Source organism: Heteronotia binoei, chromosome 6 (genome assembly GCF_032191835.1).
Source record: "Heteronotia binoei isolate CCM8104 ecotype False Entrance Well chromosome 6, APGP_CSIRO_Hbin_v1, whole genome shotgun sequence".
NCBI classification, from domain to species: Eukaryota; Metazoa; Chordata; class Lepidosauria; order Squamata; family Gekkonidae; genus Heteronotia; species Heteronotia binoei.
In genome coordinates this window covers 83,872,052-83,892,030 of record NC_083228.1, presented here as the reverse complement: position 1 = coordinate 83,892,030, position 19,979 = coordinate 83,872,052, and the positions used below count along the sequence as shown (strand labels likewise).

Genomic DNA, 19,979 nt, shown 5'->3' with positions numbered 1-19,979 from the left:
ATCCTATCTCTGAATTAGGTGACAAAGCTTATTTACAAAATCTAAAGTCTATCTTTATGCTTGGTGCTAACTTGGCAGTCCTGGGCCCTAGGCCAAAAGAGAACACACTTTTTCTGGAAGAGGAAGCCTCTCCTTCTTTTTGGAAGAGGGGCAGCCTCTTCTGGGAATCGTTCATAAGTGAAGACTAGCAGGCAATAAGTCTGTTACTTCTTCAACACAGAAGTAACAGAAAGGCAGAGACAGGGAACCTCTCTAAGGCTGAGGAATGTCACCAGAGAACAAGAACACCTCACTTAGGCAATTATTTAAATCACTGCTGGCTGGTTCTAATGAACAGGCATGCGGCCAAAGTGACACTTGGTAGAGTATCATAAGAAAAAAAAATTGCTAACTTGTAGCTTCTATTCTTTGAGTGGTCATTTGTACATTCACATTGATGGGCTTTGCACTTGTGCTAGCATTTAAGCAAAAAAGTTCTCTATCCTCAGAGATGCAGCTACAACTGTACAGGCCCAAAGGAGAAGAGTCCTGCCAAATATAAGGTACACTGCAGGAAGTTCAAGGCACCTTTTGACAGATATGCTGGAAGGGACATGTGAATACACTTATGTTTACTCAAATAATAACATCTGCTGCTAAGTAACTGGTTTTTACTTTTGTAGTGTCTGTGCATCACACTGAGTGCAGACTGGCAAACTGACCTATTTGGAGGCAGGACACGTGCATCTAGGAAAAGAGCATTGAAAGTTGGGTCTGCTCTTGGTTCACCATCAAAGGTATAGTACCTCACAAAGGTGGAGGACCATGAGGAATTTTTTCACCAGAGGTTGGATGAATCACCCTAAATGAGAAGCTGTAAGGCTGAGATGACAACTAGATGATCTATGAGATGCCCGTGCCAAGCCTGGAGAACACAGGTAGAGCAGGTGCTCCAGGATGGAAATTACTGGAGAGGTGAATGGATCCTACTTTCTTGTCGACCTTCCTAATGACCATGGGTATTAAAGGGGTGGTTGGGGGTAGGGGGGAAACTAGCATCCCATCCACTGAAAAGTGTTTCCCATGGAGCAGTGACTAATGCTTATACTAGAATACTTGATGTTGCTTGATTAGGTGAAAAGGCTGACCTCTGGTGTGCCTCAGAAAAGGAACAATGACTGTAGGAAAATATCGCTCATGGGCAAAGAGAATCTGCCAAGGTGTTATCTTTATTTGCCATGTAGATGGTGATTGTCTAGATGCTGTACTTGATGCATCTTGGCCACAGACAGCAAACTAGATACAGTGCCACCTTATTTGTTTATGCATTACATGTTGGTTGTAGGGACTGTGGTCACCTGCACTATTTTTCCTCATCACTGGGCATAAAAGCACAACATTACTTGCACACAGCCAGTTGCTCCAAACAGATGGAATGTAGCTGTCTTTCTTATGATGACTAAGAGCAACTGAGGGTGTGACTGCCAGAAAGGGCATCACATCCCTATAGTGTTGCATCCATTGTGAGCAAAACAGGCAGCAGAGTGCTACAGAAGACTACCCAAGAAGATAGGGGAGAGAGCGATAAAAACTGGAAAGTAGTTTAAGGGGAGGAAGAGACAAAAATGACAGATTTTTTTTTGGTGTTGTCAAAGGAAAAAAGCAGATGATCAGTTAAAACATTTGATCAGACAACTAACAATAATATCAGCAATAAGAAAAAGGCAGACTGGTCCAACTTACCTTTGTACCCAAATAAAAGATCTGACCACCACAGTTGCTGATGGACTGGTAGCAAGCCTTTTCCCCCACCAATGCCTACCAAAAATAAGTATTTTTACTTAGAATATGTTCATGTTAGCATTTCCAGTTAGTAAGAAAACATGTATAAGAAATATTGGGCAATGAAGCCAGACAAATTCAAATATTTAGCAGTTTCTCTCTTTCTCTCTTTGAGTTTATTATCACACAAAGCTCTGCAGGGAATTCAGTCCTGAACATTAAATCACACTAGAAAATGTTGGATTGGTTTAACAGGTATAGTAGAGTAATGGAGTTCAATAAGGCTGCTAAGCATTTACTCATGAACAAGATGGATATATTTGTCTTATTATTCACAGTGCAGAATTTAAACTAGATTGTTTCCAGTTATCAAATATGAAAACAAAAAAAGTAATTTAAGATACCAGAAGATTATGTCACTTGTAGAGCAAGGAATTGAAGCAATTTCTGTAACAGGCAACCAGATTCAGTTACACTTACCCCCATAAACTAAATTTACGATTCTGGCTGGAATTAATAACTACAGTCTTACCTCCCTTTCTGAGATACACAATCAAAGGACAATGGTAGAATGGGTTTAAAGTATTTTGAAAAGGGTTAAAAGGTTCATAAATGCAAAGAAGATGATGAACTTTCTAAATGCCCTTCCCTGTCACAGTACCATCTATTAGCCGCTAATTTATCTGTCTCTAAGCTTCAGAAAAATACAATATAACCTTGAATAAACGCCCCTGCTGTTCATTCTGGACACAAAGAATTTTAGCTGGGATGCCTCACCATATCATCATCATCTATTATTATTATTATTATTATTCCTTCCACCAAAGGGCTCAAGGGCAGTGTAAAAAAAAGGTAAAGTTAGTCCCCTGTGCAAGCACCAGTCATTTTCGACTCTGGGGTGACATTGCTTTCACAATGTTTTCATGGCAGATTTTTTACAGGGTGCTTTGCCATTGCCTTCCCCAGTCATCTACACTTTCCCCCCAGCAAGCTACATAAAAATAAAAATACACAACTGTTAAAATACAACAAACAGGAAAATAACTAAATCAATAACAGGTAAATCAAACATCTCCAATAATGGCATAGCAGTTTTAACTCCCTCCATGGGTGGATCATAAACTAGGCATGGGGGTGGCAACCTGAGCCTCCATTGATAAAGAGGAGTCCAGGAGCACACCCAAGCTCTTGATGGTTGTTGCCAGTACCAGCGGCGCACCATCAAGGGCTAGGCTGTGAGTTGACATCCCAACCTTGGATCACCCCCGCCCCCCCTGTCACCAGACCTCCATCTTTGATGGATTCAGCTTCAACCAACTCTGCTACAACCATCCAATCATGGCCTCCAACCCTGCAGTCAGATTTGGTGGGGAGGTAGCCATTAATCCGTCCAACAACAGATATAGCTGGGTGTCATCAGCATACTGGTGACAGCCCAGGCTGAAACTCCACACCAGCTGAGCGACAGGGCACATATAGATGTTAAACAGCTTGAAGAGAGGCTTGCCCCTTGGGGCCCTCCACACACCAAATGGTGGTGGGCGAGACCCTCTCTCCCAGCACCATCCTCTGTCCCTGACCCTGTAGAAATGAAGTTAGAAACTCCTGCATCAGTGAGATGGTGAGCCAACAGATCCTAGTCAACTGTGTTGAACCCGATAGATTTACCAACAGCAGCAGCATTGACCTGCCTTGATCCACCTGTCTTTGGAGATCATCTGTGTGGGTGACTGATACGGTCTTCATCCTGTGACCAGGACGGAAGCAGGACTGAGATGGGTCTAGATCGGCATGTCCTCCAGGAAACTATGGAGCTGCTTGGCCACCACTCTCTCAATCACCTTTCCCAGAAATGATAAATTCAAAACTGGGTGGTGGTATCAACTGCTCCCTGTCAGTTTTACAGTTATAAAGCCCAATTAAAATATTCCAGTTCCTGTGTGCAATACCACAGAAAAAGCTGACTGCGGTAACATTTAATAATGATTTATCTTGTGAATAGCCCAATATGAACAGATTGTTTTCCATGCTAATTCCGCATATCCCTGAAAGCTGGTGCTAATACAGTGGCTGAAACCTTGCTCCGCACCAGGTTTCCGTTTCTCTCCGGCAAGCTAGCGATTTTGCACCAGCTGCTCCATGCCACCATTTTGCGTGGGGAAAACCACAATTTGCCATACCACAGCATAAACCTGGTTTTTAAAGTTTACACTGCAGCGCAGCAAATCACGGGTTTCCCCATGCAAAATGGCAGTGCAGAGCAGCCGGTGTGAAATCACTAGCTTGCTCCAAAGAGAAACGAAAGCCTGGCACGGAGCAAGGTTAGTGCAGAATCAGCCAGTGATTCTCCATCAGGCTGGGACAGCAGACAATCTGCATGCCCAATGACTTTCAAATGTTACAGCATTTCCGTCCTTTATTGCTTGTAATCTGGACCAGTTTCACAGCAATTTAGCGATCCATGTCCTGTTAACGCAGAGCAGTTTCTGACTCTCACCACAATAACTCCTTCCTCTCTTTCCCTTGTTTTTCTTTTCCTTCTGACTGCTGGATTTCAGCCTTTCTTTATGTTTCTGTCTCATGTTTACTGTTCTTATGGCAAGCCCTATTCTGGTTTTGTGCAAATAATGTAATTTAGCCTGGTTCTCTTGCCTTGTTCACTGTTACAACTACATGTTTACTTGTCTTTTGTAATTTTTGCACAATTATTCAGTAAAGTTATTAATTATAAAAAAAGTTATAGCATATCACATGGAGGTCATAAGATTTAGACAGAGTTCCTAAAGTTGAACAGAAAGCATGTCTTTTATCGTCATGGATGCAAATCAGTGCATCCAATATTATAATAAAAGGCTTTTCTCAATTTACCCAGAGGACTCTGTGTAAGTGTGTGGTAGACGTGCATGCCAGCCATTGTCTGAACAAGTTGTCCTTATAATCTCAAGGAAAACATGTTCAAAGAAAGATGTTGGTTGGCAGGGATAATATGACACAGCAGCACACTGTGCTGTGCACCTAATGACATTTCAAGCAGTTATGCCCTATAGACACACAAAAAACTATTCTATCCCAAAAGCAATTATCTGACAGATTTTGGATGTTCTACATGCCTGATGATATTTCAAGCAGCTGTGCCACACAGACAACACAAAAAACTATTCTATCCCAAAAGCAATTATCTGACAGATTTTGGAGGTGTTATTTAGCTGAAATTCTTCTGGGCACACATTTCAGATAGAAAGATTATCAAAATGTATCAACCACACATCTCATTTGGCTGTACCAGTGCTTGGCTGACGTTGCCTCCTGTTGCCAGTGATTTGAAATGGCTGCTGTTGTAAACTAACTGAACCTCTGAAATCTCCAAAGTCTCAAGCTCCTCCTGTGTCTGACGATCTATCACATGCAGTTTTTCCACACTATCCAGAAGTACAACTGTGCGAGAATTTATCCACTAGGAAAAAACCAAGGAAAAGACAAACAATTCATACACACATGCCCCAGGTAATATTAAAATATCAAATAAGCCTCAAAAGCCTTAGTTCTTGAAGTATTGCAGCTAATGGCAGTGCAAAGCTGACATTTTGTGCAAATTCAAGACCAAAAAGGGGAAAGATTAACACTATATTATTTTCTAGGGAATATTTTCCTATGAGCATCAGCACCTGAAACATAAACATAAGGTAGAAAAATCACTGTATCTTAGATCTCACTGTGGTTGCAACATGTAGTGAGGTCACAAAAGCAGGCAGCAAAATATGAGATACTTCAGAAATATTTGCAAGTAAGAATGGTAAAAAGCACACACGGCTTCTTTTCTAAGTAGTTTTCTATAAAGCATTACATCCAATTAAAGCTGAGAAATACAAATCAACCACAAAATATTGCTATTTCTTATTTGAATTCAAAAAGTATAATTAGTAATTACTCACAGTAAAATTGATGAGATCATAATGCAGGTGCAGTTGCTTCTGCTTTGTAACATGAATTGCTCCAGATTCATCTCTCTTTACCTGATAATGGAATGAGGATAGAGCATTATTTTCTGGCCACTCCCTTGCATACTAAAACACTCTGCTTTCAATTTTGGACTGATGGAAGTGGGCTAGTTTCAGCAGTCCTGACAACAGATGCCTGTTCTTAAGAATTAAGATAAAATATAAACCATATGTCAGGGAATTTACTAGGAAGTGAGACTGGGTCCTGTACTCTCTTAGCCATTTTTTTTTAATTAGCTCTGGCTCTGCCCACTAGTCTACTGGGGTTTTTTCAAGCAAGAGTCTCTAATGTACTCTGTCCTAGAAAACAGTTTACATTTTTCCAAGTCCATGATACTAGCCTCTAAGCCTAAACATAGATTACCTGGCTCCTATCCTTGATGTGGTACGCATTTAGAGTCTCACTAACCCATTGAAAATATACAGATTAGCACTTGAAGAGATACAATAATAGTATGAGTCTTCTTGCCCTAAAAAATACTACATTAACTATGGGCATAGTTCATGCTTACTATATATGGGGGGCTGGATCTTGTCAAACGTGTCAGACATTCATCACTGGTCAAATTGACAGCTACACTGGTTTCTATAGATGGCAAAAGGGTATTTAACGTCTGGATTTTCTGTTGGTAATTGTTATACGCCAACCACCTTCTTTATGGGTCTTGACAAACAACCAGGATATATCTTATAAACTACAGTGTACTGTATTTCAGTTAGTTGCTTAATTTTGTATGCTGCATTTTAGAATGTTTGAGAGTTTCTACATTATGGTTCTGAAGTTCAATAAATAAGAGTTTCCTTGGAACAACTGTCTCTCCCTTGAATGCAGTTGGGATCCCTGCCAGTTTCTCTCCCTCTGTATTAAACGTTTTGGGAATGGGAGGAGCAAGGAAGGCTTCTGCACTCCTAATTCCCCTTATACCATATTAAATGGCAGGAGGGCAACAAATAAGTATTTTGAATAATTAAAATATTACACACTGGACAAACAACCTCAGCATGCTCACTGGTACTTGAATAATCATACAAAGTATAAAATGTAGAAAGCAGAAATTCAAATGCACCAAGCCAGATCTTGCCGATCTTAGGCCCATATTCTAGTTCACATAGTTGTTACCTCAACATGAGTACAAAGTTATTTGCTGTCCTAGGATTAGCAAGATCTGACTTCAAACCACAACTCTACTACAAAACTCGCTTCAGACCAGTTATTCCTATCTCTCTGCCTAACTTGAGTGGGTTGTTGCAAGCATAAAATAGGGGACAAGCCATGAATGCCACCCTGAGCTCTTTGGAGGAAGGATGCATAAATAAGATGCACACTGAGCCTTTTTCAAACAGATAAAAAAGACTCGTGTCACAATAGAATTATGGACATCCTGTGACCACACACAGCTTCATGTTCCTCTAGAGTTTGAGCCATTTATTTAGAAAGCAAGTCTCCAAGCTGACAAAGAACATAAACCTTACTAGAAGGAAGTGAACAACATCTCCTCGACAGAAAGCAAGCACAGGATTCACAGATGTCTGCACTGCAACAAAATGCCAAGCCAGCAGTGGAACACTGGATGGGTCCATCTGCAGAATAAAAGATATCAGATAGTTCTATGACAGTTGAGGGGGAGAGAAGGTACCGGATGCAGACAAAATCAGGCAGCATTTTAAATATAAAACCATTACATAAATGGATAAAATCAAAATAGTTCAATTTTAAATGTAAATGTAAAATGAACCTTATAATTATGTTTTTCCTGTATACTTTCAAAAGCTTAATTGGCAAAATAAATTGAATAAAGGTTTTGGAAAGCTTGTTGATTCAACTAGGGACAAACTGTTGCTTTATAACAGGCATATAACATTTACTTCTTGTACTCAAACATTTATAAGGCAACAGTTCACTTTGCAACTTACTACACTCCCAGCCTGATTTAGGGTGGCCAGCCTCCAGGTGGGGAATGGAAATCTCCAACTTGTACAACTAATCTGGAAGAGATCAGCTCCCCTGGAGAAAATAGCCACTTTGAAGGGTGGACTCTATGACTGTGCCATGCTGAGACCCTTCCCCTCCCCAAACCTCACCCCCTCCTGGATCCATCCTCAAAGCCTCCAGGTATTTTCCAACACAGGCCTGGCAACCCTGGCCCTGATTCCATGCAGAGTTAGACATCTTTAAACACACTGAATTTAACAGCCTCAAAACTCTGCACAAGTGCAAGCAATAAATCAGGAGTCTTTAAAGACAGAAATCAACTCCCCATTAAAAACAAGAATAGTTTCCAGATTACAGTGCACCCCAAGCAAAATAAAGGTCTGAATAAGGGATGCCATACTAGACATATCTGGACCAGCTCAAGGATTTTTAAAATATAGCCTTGATGTTCAATGGTCTATGCTTCTGTCCCTATGCTAGCATGACCCACATATAATCAGGACTTTTTTTTGAGCAGGATGCACAGAAACACAGCTCTGGCTGGTTTGACATCAGGGGGTATGGCCTAATATGCAAATTAATTCCCGCTAGGCTTTTTCTACAAGAAAGCCCTGTGTGAAACAATGATGATGTCAGGGGGTGTGGCCTAATATGCAAACGAGTTCCTGCTGAACTTTTTCTACAAAAAAGCCCTTTATATAATCATCACACAAAGTTCCTGCAGGCTTATGGAAGGCTGCTTTTCATTTCCAAGCTAATGTTTCCTTTAACTATTTCTCATTCATTATCACATTGATTTGAACCAGAACAGATAAATTAATCAAATTACTCACACGGCCATACGGAAAAGTCATCCACACCTTCAAAGATGGTTTCAATCCAATTACAAGAATCTGCAGTACAAATAAAAAGTAGTTATATTTTAAGTCTCATGTTTCAGGCTATTGCTAGTATTTGTTTAAATACTTTATAAAAAAAATAGTCACCTTTGTTAAGGAAGCCATTGCCAGCAGAGAGTATTGTGTAATAGGATGGTCTCTCAATTCAGTCTTTGCATGCAATGGCTCAATGCAGCAAACTTCTCCTTTGGAACCACTGAACAAACAGCGTGACTCACATGTTCGCACCCCCATAACTCTCCTGAGAGCAAAGCACACAGCAATGTTAGCAATAAGGCCACTGCAACTCTTGCATGCTTAGAAACAAGAAACTGCATGTGTAAATTCACTATCAATGATACATGACAGGCAGAACATGTGTCATTTTTTTTCCTTCCACAGTAACTCTGCAAACAGTTCCAAGATGATGTCATAGAGTGGACTTGAGAGAACCAGGCTGCCCAAAAGTTAGTTAATACATGAGCAACAATTTCAACCCTGGCTTCATAGAAGCACTCATAAAAATAATTTATATTTGCTCATTTCATTGTTTCAGGATGGGACAGATTGGAATGCTAAACAGGTAATTTGCCTAGCTCCATACACTCAGTTATCAAAGTGTATGACAAATAATGCATGAAGTCTTGCATAACTACCAATGTTTTCATTAACCCTAACACCTTGCGCAAACCATGGTACTGGAAAAACTGCATCTTAGGGTTTACAACTGGAACACAAATAATTCTACGGATTTAATTTTTGAAAATCTGTTCCTCTACAATAAATACAGATATTCTTACTTGAATGACAGCTCAAAAACTGAACCTCCACTGTCGTTGCAAATTGCAAGAGTTGGGTCATCTGTAAACTGAACAGAACATTAATTTTTCTCTTATGAAAATGTTCACAAAACTACTATAGGGCATGGTCCCTCCCACAACTTCTTCCAATATCCCTCTACTAGTCATAGCCCTTTCTTGTTTGCCAAAACTATATTATTGGCCCAATATTCTTTATTACTCCATTTCCTAAGAGCTACCAGCCTTATTCCCATTTCTTAACATGAGTAGCAGGATGCACATTTTTTCTAATCGCAGAGTTTTCCTCCAATGCAAGAAGACTTTCAAAACTAGAAGAACTACTGGTACCTTTGGAAGGTTCCTTGCATCAGAGAAAAGCTCTGCCATTAGTGGAACTGATCCACAAGATCCAATACAGCAACTTCCCAAGACATTCAAGCACTCCTCTTTCAAAGCTATCAAGTAATGAAAATCCTGTTCTCAGAATAACAGAAACCGTACACAAATATACACATTATATTCAATCAGAAATACCACACACACACATATCATGTTTTCTAGCAACAGGATTTACATTTTTTCAGATAATTCACTAGCAGAGCAAATGATTGTTTGTTACCTTAATGTGTAAAATTGCTGTTCCTGGAGGATGAGCATCTGTTATTGATCTCAAAAGCTTTCCACTGGCTAGATCCCACATGGTAATCTATAGATAAATATTACCAGGTTTTTTTAGTACAAGTTCTTATTTCCGAAGTATATGGATAATTATGAGAGATCTGCCAAATCACCCACACATGCAATCAAATGTAACTGAATTAATAAGCTTCCTATCTTTTATGCTCTTGGGCACAGAAGGCCCACTTTTGCTTAATGTACAAAAATCTTTTTAAAAACTCCAAACCCCGTGTAGCCCTGTATCTTGCACAACACTTCATGAGAAGAAAGGCACAATTTAGATATCATATGCCAGATTATGGTGACCAGGAAAACCAAGAGAAACTCCACATGCTCCACTTCTGTTCCAGGGGCATCTATGTTCCTTTCTCCACAATAGAGTGCTGGTAGACAAAGTGCAATAGGAAGGGAGAAAGCCCATTCCCAAATTAGCCAGCAAACAAGAAAAAAAATTACCAAAGAAATACATACTTAATCTAGCAGCAAATGACACTGAACTCCTTGGATCTCCGCCCCACCCAACTAATAATAGACAAGATCACACAACAATGTAATATTACCTCTCCTTTTGCAAAACCACACAGAAGTCTTGAACAATCGTTGTTGATACTAAGAGCAGATATGGCTCCATACTGTGCTCCAACTGCCGTACTGCCCAAACAAAGCCGAAGAGCCTGGTTGGGATCTAAACAAGAGGCAAGTCTAGTTAACACTATGTATGCAAATTAATACAGATTAGCACTTCTACCCTGTCAAAAACAGCAATTCTATATTGGCTCATATCAGATGTCATATTCCCAGTCCTCCCAATCATGGCCTGAAGTGTCAGAAATGTGTTGCATACTTTTTTTCTTTTTCTTTTCTGCTTCTCCCATACCGAAAGAGAAGTTTAAAAAGTAAGTAGTGGTGAAAAAAACCACAGGCACAATAGAAACCAAAAAATACAAGGCAATTGGATCCAGAGACAGACAGTGTACAAGAAAGAAAAGAAACAGGACATCAAGAGCTGTAGATAAGGAAGGGAAGGTGAACAAGTCAAATATGTGACAAAGAAAGCGAGAGAGAAAAAAATATCAAACACTAAGTAAAGGAAGACTGAATATAGTCATCTTTGGCAATGAAACCTTGGGGAAAACCTTGCTAAAGGCAAAGAGGATGAAGCAGAGCACAACTAGCCCAGTATAAAGAATTCCCAGCAGAACCCAGTACCAACTGGCACTGCAAGCTTAAAAGGACTGATCTCAAAGAACAGTGCCACAAGAAATCCAAGTTTGGGGGGGGGGGGGGGGGGAGGTTTCAAGACCAGAACAACCAGTTACAAAGTGCAACTTTTTTTGTGGCCAATGTGTGACACAGAGTGTTGGAGTGGATGGGCCATTGGCCTGATCCAACATGGCTTCTCTTATGTTCTTAAAAAGGCACAGCGGAACCCAGTACCACTGGCATTGCAAGCCTAAAAGGACTGCTCTCAGAGTACAGTGTCACAACAAATCAAAGTAAGGGAGGGCAGTCTGCAAGCTCTGTGCAAGAAAATTGAAAGGGAACATAAAGGAAACCTGTAAGGTGGGGGAGGATGAGAACCTCTTGAAACCGACAAGACCAGTTTGAAACTGACATGAGTGTTTCTAAGGGAGAGGTGGGGGGAAGCATATGCAACAGAAGTATGCACTCTGTATTTTAGTAGACAGTTAAACAATTGTGAGAACCTCCTGAACTTTTTGACATATGTCACACCAACCATTTTGTAGTCCAATCATGAAAATACTCTCTCACACATAATACGCTACCCAAAGAAATTTGTTGCATGAGGACATCTGCCAACACTACTGCGTAAAATGTGATGTCTTGGTCAGATGACTTTTAATATAGGTAACAAAAGGATAACAGAACAAAATTCAAGTCCAGTACCACTTTGAAGACTATTTTCTCTTGTTGGTCTATGAAGACAGAATTCTGTTAAGTCACAAGAAAAAAGAAAAGCAAGTGGACAGATTTAACCATGGCACTGCTGGCCAGGTGGCCACCATACTTCCCCTCACAAAAAGAAAATGAGACTCTTCACTATTATTGCCTGACTCCTTAAGTCAATGCAGGAGTCTGCCTAGCTGAAGCCCAACACCTCTTGCAACAACAGTAATCAAATCTATCCTATACTAAAAGCCATAGGAAAAAAATCATCTTCTGTTGCAGATTTCTCAGCACAAGGAATTGTTTCAAACATTACATTTGCTTAACAATAGGACCCTGTCATAAACCACTATGCACTCATGAACATATGGAGCTTGAAATACAAATCATTTCAGAACATCATTGTCACACTCTTTGAAATGTGGAGCTGTTCATGCGGATTGCATGCACAATGCAACAGTACTATACCTTTGCCTTCTCAGTCCATGAGGAAAACAAAGTCAAGAGAGAGAAAAAGTCAAAAGTCAATATGTAAGGAATAAGAGACAGAAATAACAAACAGATTTGGTTGGATACTATCAGCTTTTCCACTGGCCAAAAACCATGCAAGATGAGAGCTCTAGTAAGGACACCACGTAGGTAGGATGAAGTAAAAAGTTTACTGGATCCAACTCACTCTTATTTCCATCACCAACATGCCAGTACACTTCTACTTTGAGGGGTACATATAATTTTTTTTAACAACAGAAGACAAAAATGGCACATCCTGGATAATGACATTCTTTAAATGCATTAGGTAGATAAGACCTTTTTGAAATAGAGAAAGTTTGCAAGCCAATGTGATATTAAATAAGTAGTTGAAACAGTAACAAAAGCTAGTTACTTGTAGTAGCTCCTGCTAAGTCTACAGTACAACATGACCAGTTAGAGGAGTTTTATATAGCAAGATATGATTTATATACCCTTGTATATCCATATAGAATACACCACAGAAATTAAATTCCAAATCATTCTTAATCCTGATGCAACTCAAGGAATATTAATTCTTACCAAATATCAACGCTAGTCCATGAGATGTTCCCACTGCTATGAGATTTGATGCTGCCTAAACAAAACAAGAAAGGAATTAGAAGTGTTAGATGCTTCAAAGCCATGAGGAAAGGAAAGGTCCCCTGTGCAAGCACCAGTCATTTCCGACTCTGGGCTGACGTTGCTTTCACAACGTTTTCACGGCAGACTTTTTACGGGGTGATTTGCCATTGCCTTCCCCAGTCTTTTACACTTTCCCCCCAGCAAGCTGGGTACTCATTTTACCGACCTCGGAAGGATGGAAGGCTGAGTCAACCTTGGGCCAGCTACCTGAATCCAGCTTCTGCTGGAATCGAACTCAGGTCGTGAGCAGAGAGTTCAGACCTCAGTACTGTAGTACTGCTGCTTTACCACTCTGCGCCACGGGGCCACTTAAAGCCATGAGAGCAATACCTAAATGCAAGACATGGGTACCAATACTGGGTCAACACAATATGAATAAGCAAGAGATGAAAATGGCATTAATAAATCTAAAATGGGTAAGCACAGACACTTGCCCAGCTATTGCCCAGATATTGACACAGAGGGATTAAAGATTATTCCACGAAGAACTACACAAACTGATCATAGTGATCTTACCACTGGAATGCATAACTGGATCATCACTACCCAGGCATATGTTAGAGGCTTTTTGGTTTTTTATTAAAAGTTCTCTAAATACTGTTGCAACAAGTTACTACAGTCATATTAATTGTATTCAATACTTTGAATACAGTTTAATTCTATGTTCTACTCACTCTGTACCAAAAGAAATAAAATAGCTCTGGGTGAAATAGGACACATAAAATTGGTTAGAGTTAGAGCACTGAACCAAGCATTTGAAAATTAGAACAAACATGAATAATAATCACAAGATATCCTCAAACCATCTACAAACTTACTATTGCAGTGGGTAAGCCAGCATCCACTTTGGCCTAGAAGACAAAATACATTACAGAATCCATTAATACTTCAAACAAGTACATATAGGAGTCGGTTAGATTTTCTTAAATTTGTACTAAAACATCATCCACATGCCAAATATTTATTGAGAGCCTTTACAAATCGCTATTTTAAGGCCACTTTCTTTTGGCTAAGTTCTTGTCTTGTTAATCTTCTTTGACAAATAGCTCTCAAGTTCAACTCAAACATGCTCTTAAGTGCCATGTAAGGACTAAGATAACACATCTGGCTGTGACTGAATACTCAAGAGTGGATTTTGCCTTGACCCTGAACTAGAAATATCACAAGCACAAAGCTGCAGAGGGATGGAGTAAAAGGGCCCAGCAGGACAAGCATACAATTAACTTGGGTTTAAGGATGCAGAATCAAACTTGTTCTTAGAGTGGACCTTCTGCCTGGGTTCAGCATTGTCTATTCAAAGCAATCCAGATCTGCTCCAAGAATCATTTTCTGTTAGGGTTCTCAAAGTACTATGTACTCATCTGGACTACATAGCACTGTGAACAAGGTTTTCAAGTACATACCAATGTTCACATTGTAATTGGCAGAATGATCTTGCTAATACTTTCACAGAGAATAATTAGATCCTTCCTGATGAAAATAAGAAGTTTCCTTTTTTAACCTCAGCATCACCCTGAATGTCCAATGCATCCTATGGCTCTTCCTTTGCATTGCATCAAAAAAGACAGACATTAGCAGAACTTGACATTATAAAGGAGAAGTCGCTAAACCTGAAAAGTATACCTCCACTTTTCAAACCCAAGGATTCTCTTCCAATGGTTGCAAGTAGTGACTAACACCAAAACTAGCCCCTTTAGCTAAAACATTTAGAAGAACATATGACAGCCTAAGAAGTCATATAATTGGACCATCTAGCTCAAATTTGTCTATTCCACCAGAAACAGCTCTCCAAAGTTTTAGATACAAGTATTTCCTAGCCCCAATACCAGAGATACTTTAGCTGTAGATGCCTGGGACCTTATGCATGTAGAGCATATGCTCTACAACTAAGCTACTGCCCCATCCAAAATATATATGGCTCTGTTGTTTATTTGTCACAATGGGCAAATCTGAAAAAGAAGAAAAAAGGAGCTTACTGTGGCAGATGCTATTTGTGCAGAGATGCCTTTCAAAAGTGACAGCCGTATAACTGAGCCATGGACAGAGAAAGAATCGTGAAGCTTCTTCTTCCTTTGTAAAATAAGAAAAATAAATTGGAACATAATCATATCTCATTCTATATGTATAACTAACCAAATAAGATGCTACATGCCCCAATATTTTGATAGAGAGCTATCAAACTTCTTTGCAAGCATACAAACAGGACAAAGAAATTGAAACACCCTGCAAAAACCTGCATCTTATTTTTAAAAACCCCATTGTTCAGTCAAAGAGAAATGCCCAAGTAATTGCAAGAATACCATTTCAGGTTTGCATCCAAGCACTGAGGCACCAGGCTAATGGAAAGTATGCAAGAGGCCTTACCATACCATACTTTGAGGGTGCCATATTGTTTTTTGCCTAAATATTAAATATACAGAAGAAAGTTTAAGGAAATAATAAGAAACCTAGCCATTAAGACATTTAGAACAAATATTGAATTAGTACACAACAGTAACAAGTAAAGTTTTCAATTGCTCAGATGTTTTAATGTTTTTATGTGTGCTGCCTTGGAGACTATGATCAGGGTGACATAAAAATGTTTCAAATAAAACAAATAAAAGCTGTATTTTATTTGAGTAATTAGATAGATCAGTTTCTTGCATGGATGAATCCTAATATTATTCAGTTATTAACCAGGAGACTCCTTGAGATTTTGGCCAATGGATAAATGACTGATCTGGTATGTAGGACAGATCACCCATCACCAAAAGGGAAACCCGAAACTTTGGTGAAATGCAAAAATTGTAAAAGGCAACACTAAAGCTTAACTAATCAAAGCATCAAGATAATGAAATAGCAACTCATGAGCCTTCCTACAGTCCTAAACTCATAAATATATTACTTAAAGACAGAAGAGAACTGTGCATAACCCCTGAACTACAATACCATTCTATTCCAAGTAGTTTCTTTTATCCATCTGGCCTTGCCCACTTCAAAAAATAAAAGATCTACCCATCTCTTATAACTGGCAATCATCTCAACCACAGGTTTTAGGATGTGCATATCAATCTTCAAAAGGATTGCTCTGTTAAGCTTGTATCACAAAACTGCTCTATAACAGCTTTTGCCAAATTGGTTACCTTTTCATGTGGGTCCTATCCCCACTGTCGGAGCTAGCAACAGAAGAGGTATCATAAGAGTGGGTGTCAATATTATCAATGTTCAGAAGACAAGGATCTTCAAGAACAAAAGGCTCTTCTTCATCATCTGTCTGAGAGAGAAAATCCATAGGTTGTTAATCACTCCATTACATGTTAAACTTTTACAGCAGCAAGTATTACCACAATTTACTACCTACAGGTTAGACACAGTGGTTAATGCAAGGCAGAAGACAGTTGTGGTTTACAAAGGTCTCTCAGTCTCCATAAAATATGTGCCTCCTGATGCATACAGAATGTCACACAGAAACAAACAAACAAAGCATGAAATGCTGATTCAAAACTTGGCTTTTCAGCTCTTTTAATAAAGACATAATTTCCTTAGCCAGTGCAGTTGAACAGCAGCTGTATGTTACAGGAAGCAAAAAGTAGGTGAGTGATTGATCTGCATCTGCCTAATGTGAGAATGGGTAGCTGGCTGTGCCTTCCTCAACTCACCTCATTTAAAATACTTTCCAGGGTTGGAGGAGTATCAACCTGGGGAATATCAAACTCCTTGTCATCAATCTAGATAGAGAAGAGAAAAACAAACTTCTTAACAGCCTTCCAGAGTGAGATATGACATATAGTTAACAGTTTTTGCCTCTGATGTATTTTCATTTAATAAAGATTTCAGAAGATTTCCAAGTACAAATTACAGCACAATAAATAGCATACCTGAAAGATAAGCTGCTTGATGATGATAAAAGTCTGTTGTTATTGAACATATAGATGTGCAATTCAGCGCTATTTTATTTATTTTACTGAATTTATATGTAACTTTATTAATGTTTCCAAAGCCATTTATAAACTGGATAAATAGCAACTGACCATAAAATTTTAGAAGTCCAATTCATACCCAACCAACAAGCCAGCAAGATAATAGCAGCAATACCATCAATCTATCAGTTCAACAAAATGCATACTGGAAAAAAATTGTTTTCACAAAGCAAGATCAGTTAAGAGCAAAGTTAACTTCTGGGTTGGGGCAATTACTGAAGTTCTGCTCTCGATAGCAGTCACACCAATCTACCCCAAATGGTATCTTGAACAGTGCTTCATTTGAAGATCTTAACGTTCAGGAGGGCTCATGCAAGATCCAAAGAGCCTTCAAACACAGGATTCAAAGTGCCTTCAAGTAAAGAACGCAGAGCTTTAACAGTGCCATCTTGAGTAGGTCTGCTCATAATCCCACTCGGGTCTATTAAATGGGGCTTAAATTTGCACTGTAAAGGTCAGGATCCAAAGAATAAATGTACAGACTGTATCCGGTTGCTGAAGGCTTCTGCCCCCAGCACTGCCATGGTGTGGGAGTACAAGGGTGGTTGGATTACTGAGAAATGCATTACTTGCCCGGTATATTTTTACTGGCTTTCATTGTTTGCCCCATTCCAGTTCATTTAAGAATTTCACACTACACAAATCCCTGTAGCCTGACTTGGATGGCCCAGACTAGCCTGATCTTGTCAGATCTTGAAAGCTGAGAAAAGTCAGCCCTGGTTAATATTTGGATGGGAGATCACCAAGGAAGCCCCAGGCTGCTAAGCAGAGGAAAGCAATGGAAAATCACCTCTGAAATCTCTTGCCTTGACAACCCCATGAGGAGCTACCATAAATCAGCTGCAAATAAAAATAGGGTGTGTGCGTCTCTTGATTAATAAAACAAAAGTTATCTTCCGGCACTCTACTTCCTTACTGTACAACATAACACAAAGTAGCACAGGTAAACAAATGTATTAATTCAACTGCAGAAAGCACAAGGTAACTGTTAAAGACAGCATGACACATCAGACATCATCTTTATAAATAACTGAAATATTAAGTATTAGATAAACTCTACAGTAGTTGTGATGAACATATCAGTCACTGCATGCTGAAACACTAAATTATTTTTAAAACCCTAACATGATTCCTTGCTCTGAGCCCATACCTCTCTTTTCTTCTACTGCTATGTGCTAGTTGCATTTATGTTTCAAGCCTCTGCTAGGATGAGTATAAAGCCTCAGAAAGCAGGGGAAATAAAGGACTACTTTCTAATCTCCGAAGAAATATTTAGCTGAAAAGATCACACTACCCAGCAGCAATGGAAGGTCATCCTATAAGCAGGAATATGTAGAAGTAGTATTTTAATTATGAAAACTATGATCACATACCTCTGTTGTTATAGATTTTTGATACCTGTAATCTAATTGAAGTGTCTGAAGATCAGTTTGGTGTAGTGGTTAAGTGTGTGGACTCTTATCTGGGAGAATCGGGTTTGATTCCCCACTCTTCCACTTGCACCTGCTAGCATGGCCTTGGGTCAGCCATAGCTCTGGCAGAGGTTGTCCTTGAAAGGGCAGCTGCTGCGAGAGCCCTCTCCACCCACCTCACAGGGTGTCTGTTGTGGGGGAGGAAGGTAAAGGAGATTGTGAGCCGCTCTGAGACTCTTCGGAGTGGAGGGCAGGATATAAATCCAATATCATCATCATCTTCTCTGTGTGCGTGTGTGTGTGTGTATATATAGATATATATATACACACACACATATATATATATATATATATATATATATATATACACGTATACTTAACTGTGCTATTAACTTAAAACAAGTGTATCTGACTAATAAAAAGTTAATCACCTGAGAATATAAAAGCAGACAGCAAAACATGTAGGCATATAGTACATTAGCTACGGAATGTACAGAACAGCCACAAATGTAGAATGCAGATTTTTCTGCACAAACAGAAAATGGCAACAACTTGTCTTACCAAATCACTCTTGGACTCTAGCTCCTTGCTCAATTCAATCACAGACAGCTTTGGAGAAGGGGCTTCTTGGCTCAAGAGCTGATGACTTAATTCATCTGTCACAGAGCAAGAGCCCTGGTCTGCATCAAGGTTTTGATTCTCCATCATCATTTCATCTTCCATTTCTCCTGTCCCCACCTCTTAAGACAGTTCATAGAAGGATATTAAAGCTTGTTTGCTTCCAGGGTCCACAGATCTGTAATTTCTATTGATCAAATTACATACTGCATCTAAGGCACATTGCTGTCACTCGGGAAAGCTTGCAGCAAATAAACATCCAGATTATGTGAATACATCACAGTTAATGAATAATAACCACTAATTTACTTAAGAGCCAGAATATTTGTATACAGTAGTTTCTCACACTATCAATTTAGTCTTTTATTACTAAATCTGCAGTATGTAAAGAAAAATAGGTACATTTTCCTGGGTGTCAGCAGAGGCACATCTCACAAGTTAGCTGTATGGACTGTACCATCCATACTAGTCCTTCAAAGAGACCCATCTCTTTAATTAATCACAGGAAATCAGCACATATTAAAACATACAAACTAAAATCACCCTCCAATTCATAGTCCCCTCACCTGCTATCCCACAACCCCTCTAGCTCGCCTCTCCATCCTACCCTCACCTTCCCCCATCAGACTGTAGTTGAATATAGATTTCCATATTCCATTCAAAGCATAAACCTCCAATAGTCACCACCAACAGACTACATTATGAGTAAACAACTGCCCACAATGCAAATGCTGATTCTCAAGCTTTACATTAACAGGTTTTTAGCAGGCTGTCCACTCTGATAGTGTAAGAAAACGCTGTGAAAGCAACGTCACCCCAGAGTCGGAAATGACTGGTTCTTCCACAGGGGACCTTTCCTTTCCCACTCTGTCAGAGAATGCT

General features: G+C 39.5%; 1 protein-coding gene across 4 annotated transcripts in view; it reads right to left on the bottom strand.

Annotated features, from left to right (window-relative positions):
• Nucleotides 1-19,229, bottom strand: part of VPS8 (VPS8 subunit of CORVET complex) — a 128,790-nt gene extending 109,561 nt beyond the window's left edge. The window contains exons 1-16 of one of the 4 annotated variants that reach the window (XM_060242003.1): nucleotides 19,041-19,229; nucleotides 16,747-16,815; nucleotides 16,231-16,361; nucleotides 15,473-15,508; nucleotides 15,085-15,178; nucleotides 13,927-13,959; nucleotides 13,018-13,061; nucleotides 10,609-10,750; nucleotides 9,990-10,076; nucleotides 9,371-9,438; nucleotides 8,679-8,832; nucleotides 8,526-8,585; nucleotides 7,233-7,340; nucleotides 5,694-5,774; nucleotides 5,045-5,215; nucleotides 1,723-1,797 (exon numbers count right to left, since the gene is read on the bottom strand). In XM_060242003.1, coding sequence (XP_060097986.1) covers nucleotides 1,723-1,797; nucleotides 5,045-5,215; nucleotides 5,694-5,774; nucleotides 7,233-7,340; nucleotides 8,526-8,585; nucleotides 8,679-8,832; nucleotides 9,371-9,438; nucleotides 9,990-10,076; nucleotides 10,609-10,750; nucleotides 13,018-13,061; nucleotides 13,927-13,959; nucleotides 15,085-15,178; nucleotides 15,473-15,508; nucleotides 16,231-16,361; nucleotides 16,747-16,815; nucleotides 19,041-19,202 — 1,515 coding nt within the window. In that variant the 5' untranslated portion in view covers nucleotides 19,203-19,229. Of the gene's footprint in view, nucleotides 1-1,722; nucleotides 1,798-5,044; nucleotides 5,216-5,693; nucleotides 5,775-7,232; nucleotides 7,341-8,525; nucleotides 8,586-8,678; nucleotides 8,833-9,370; nucleotides 9,439-9,989; nucleotides 10,077-10,608; nucleotides 10,751-13,006; nucleotides 13,062-13,926; nucleotides 13,960-15,084; nucleotides 15,179-15,472; nucleotides 15,509-16,230; nucleotides 16,362-16,746; nucleotides 16,816-19,040 lie in introns of all 4 variants that reach the window. The other 3 variants (XM_060242004.1, XM_060242006.1, XM_060242005.1) reach the window with 3 other exon arrangements.
• Between the last annotated feature and the right edge of the window lie 750 nt (nucleotides 19,230-19,979).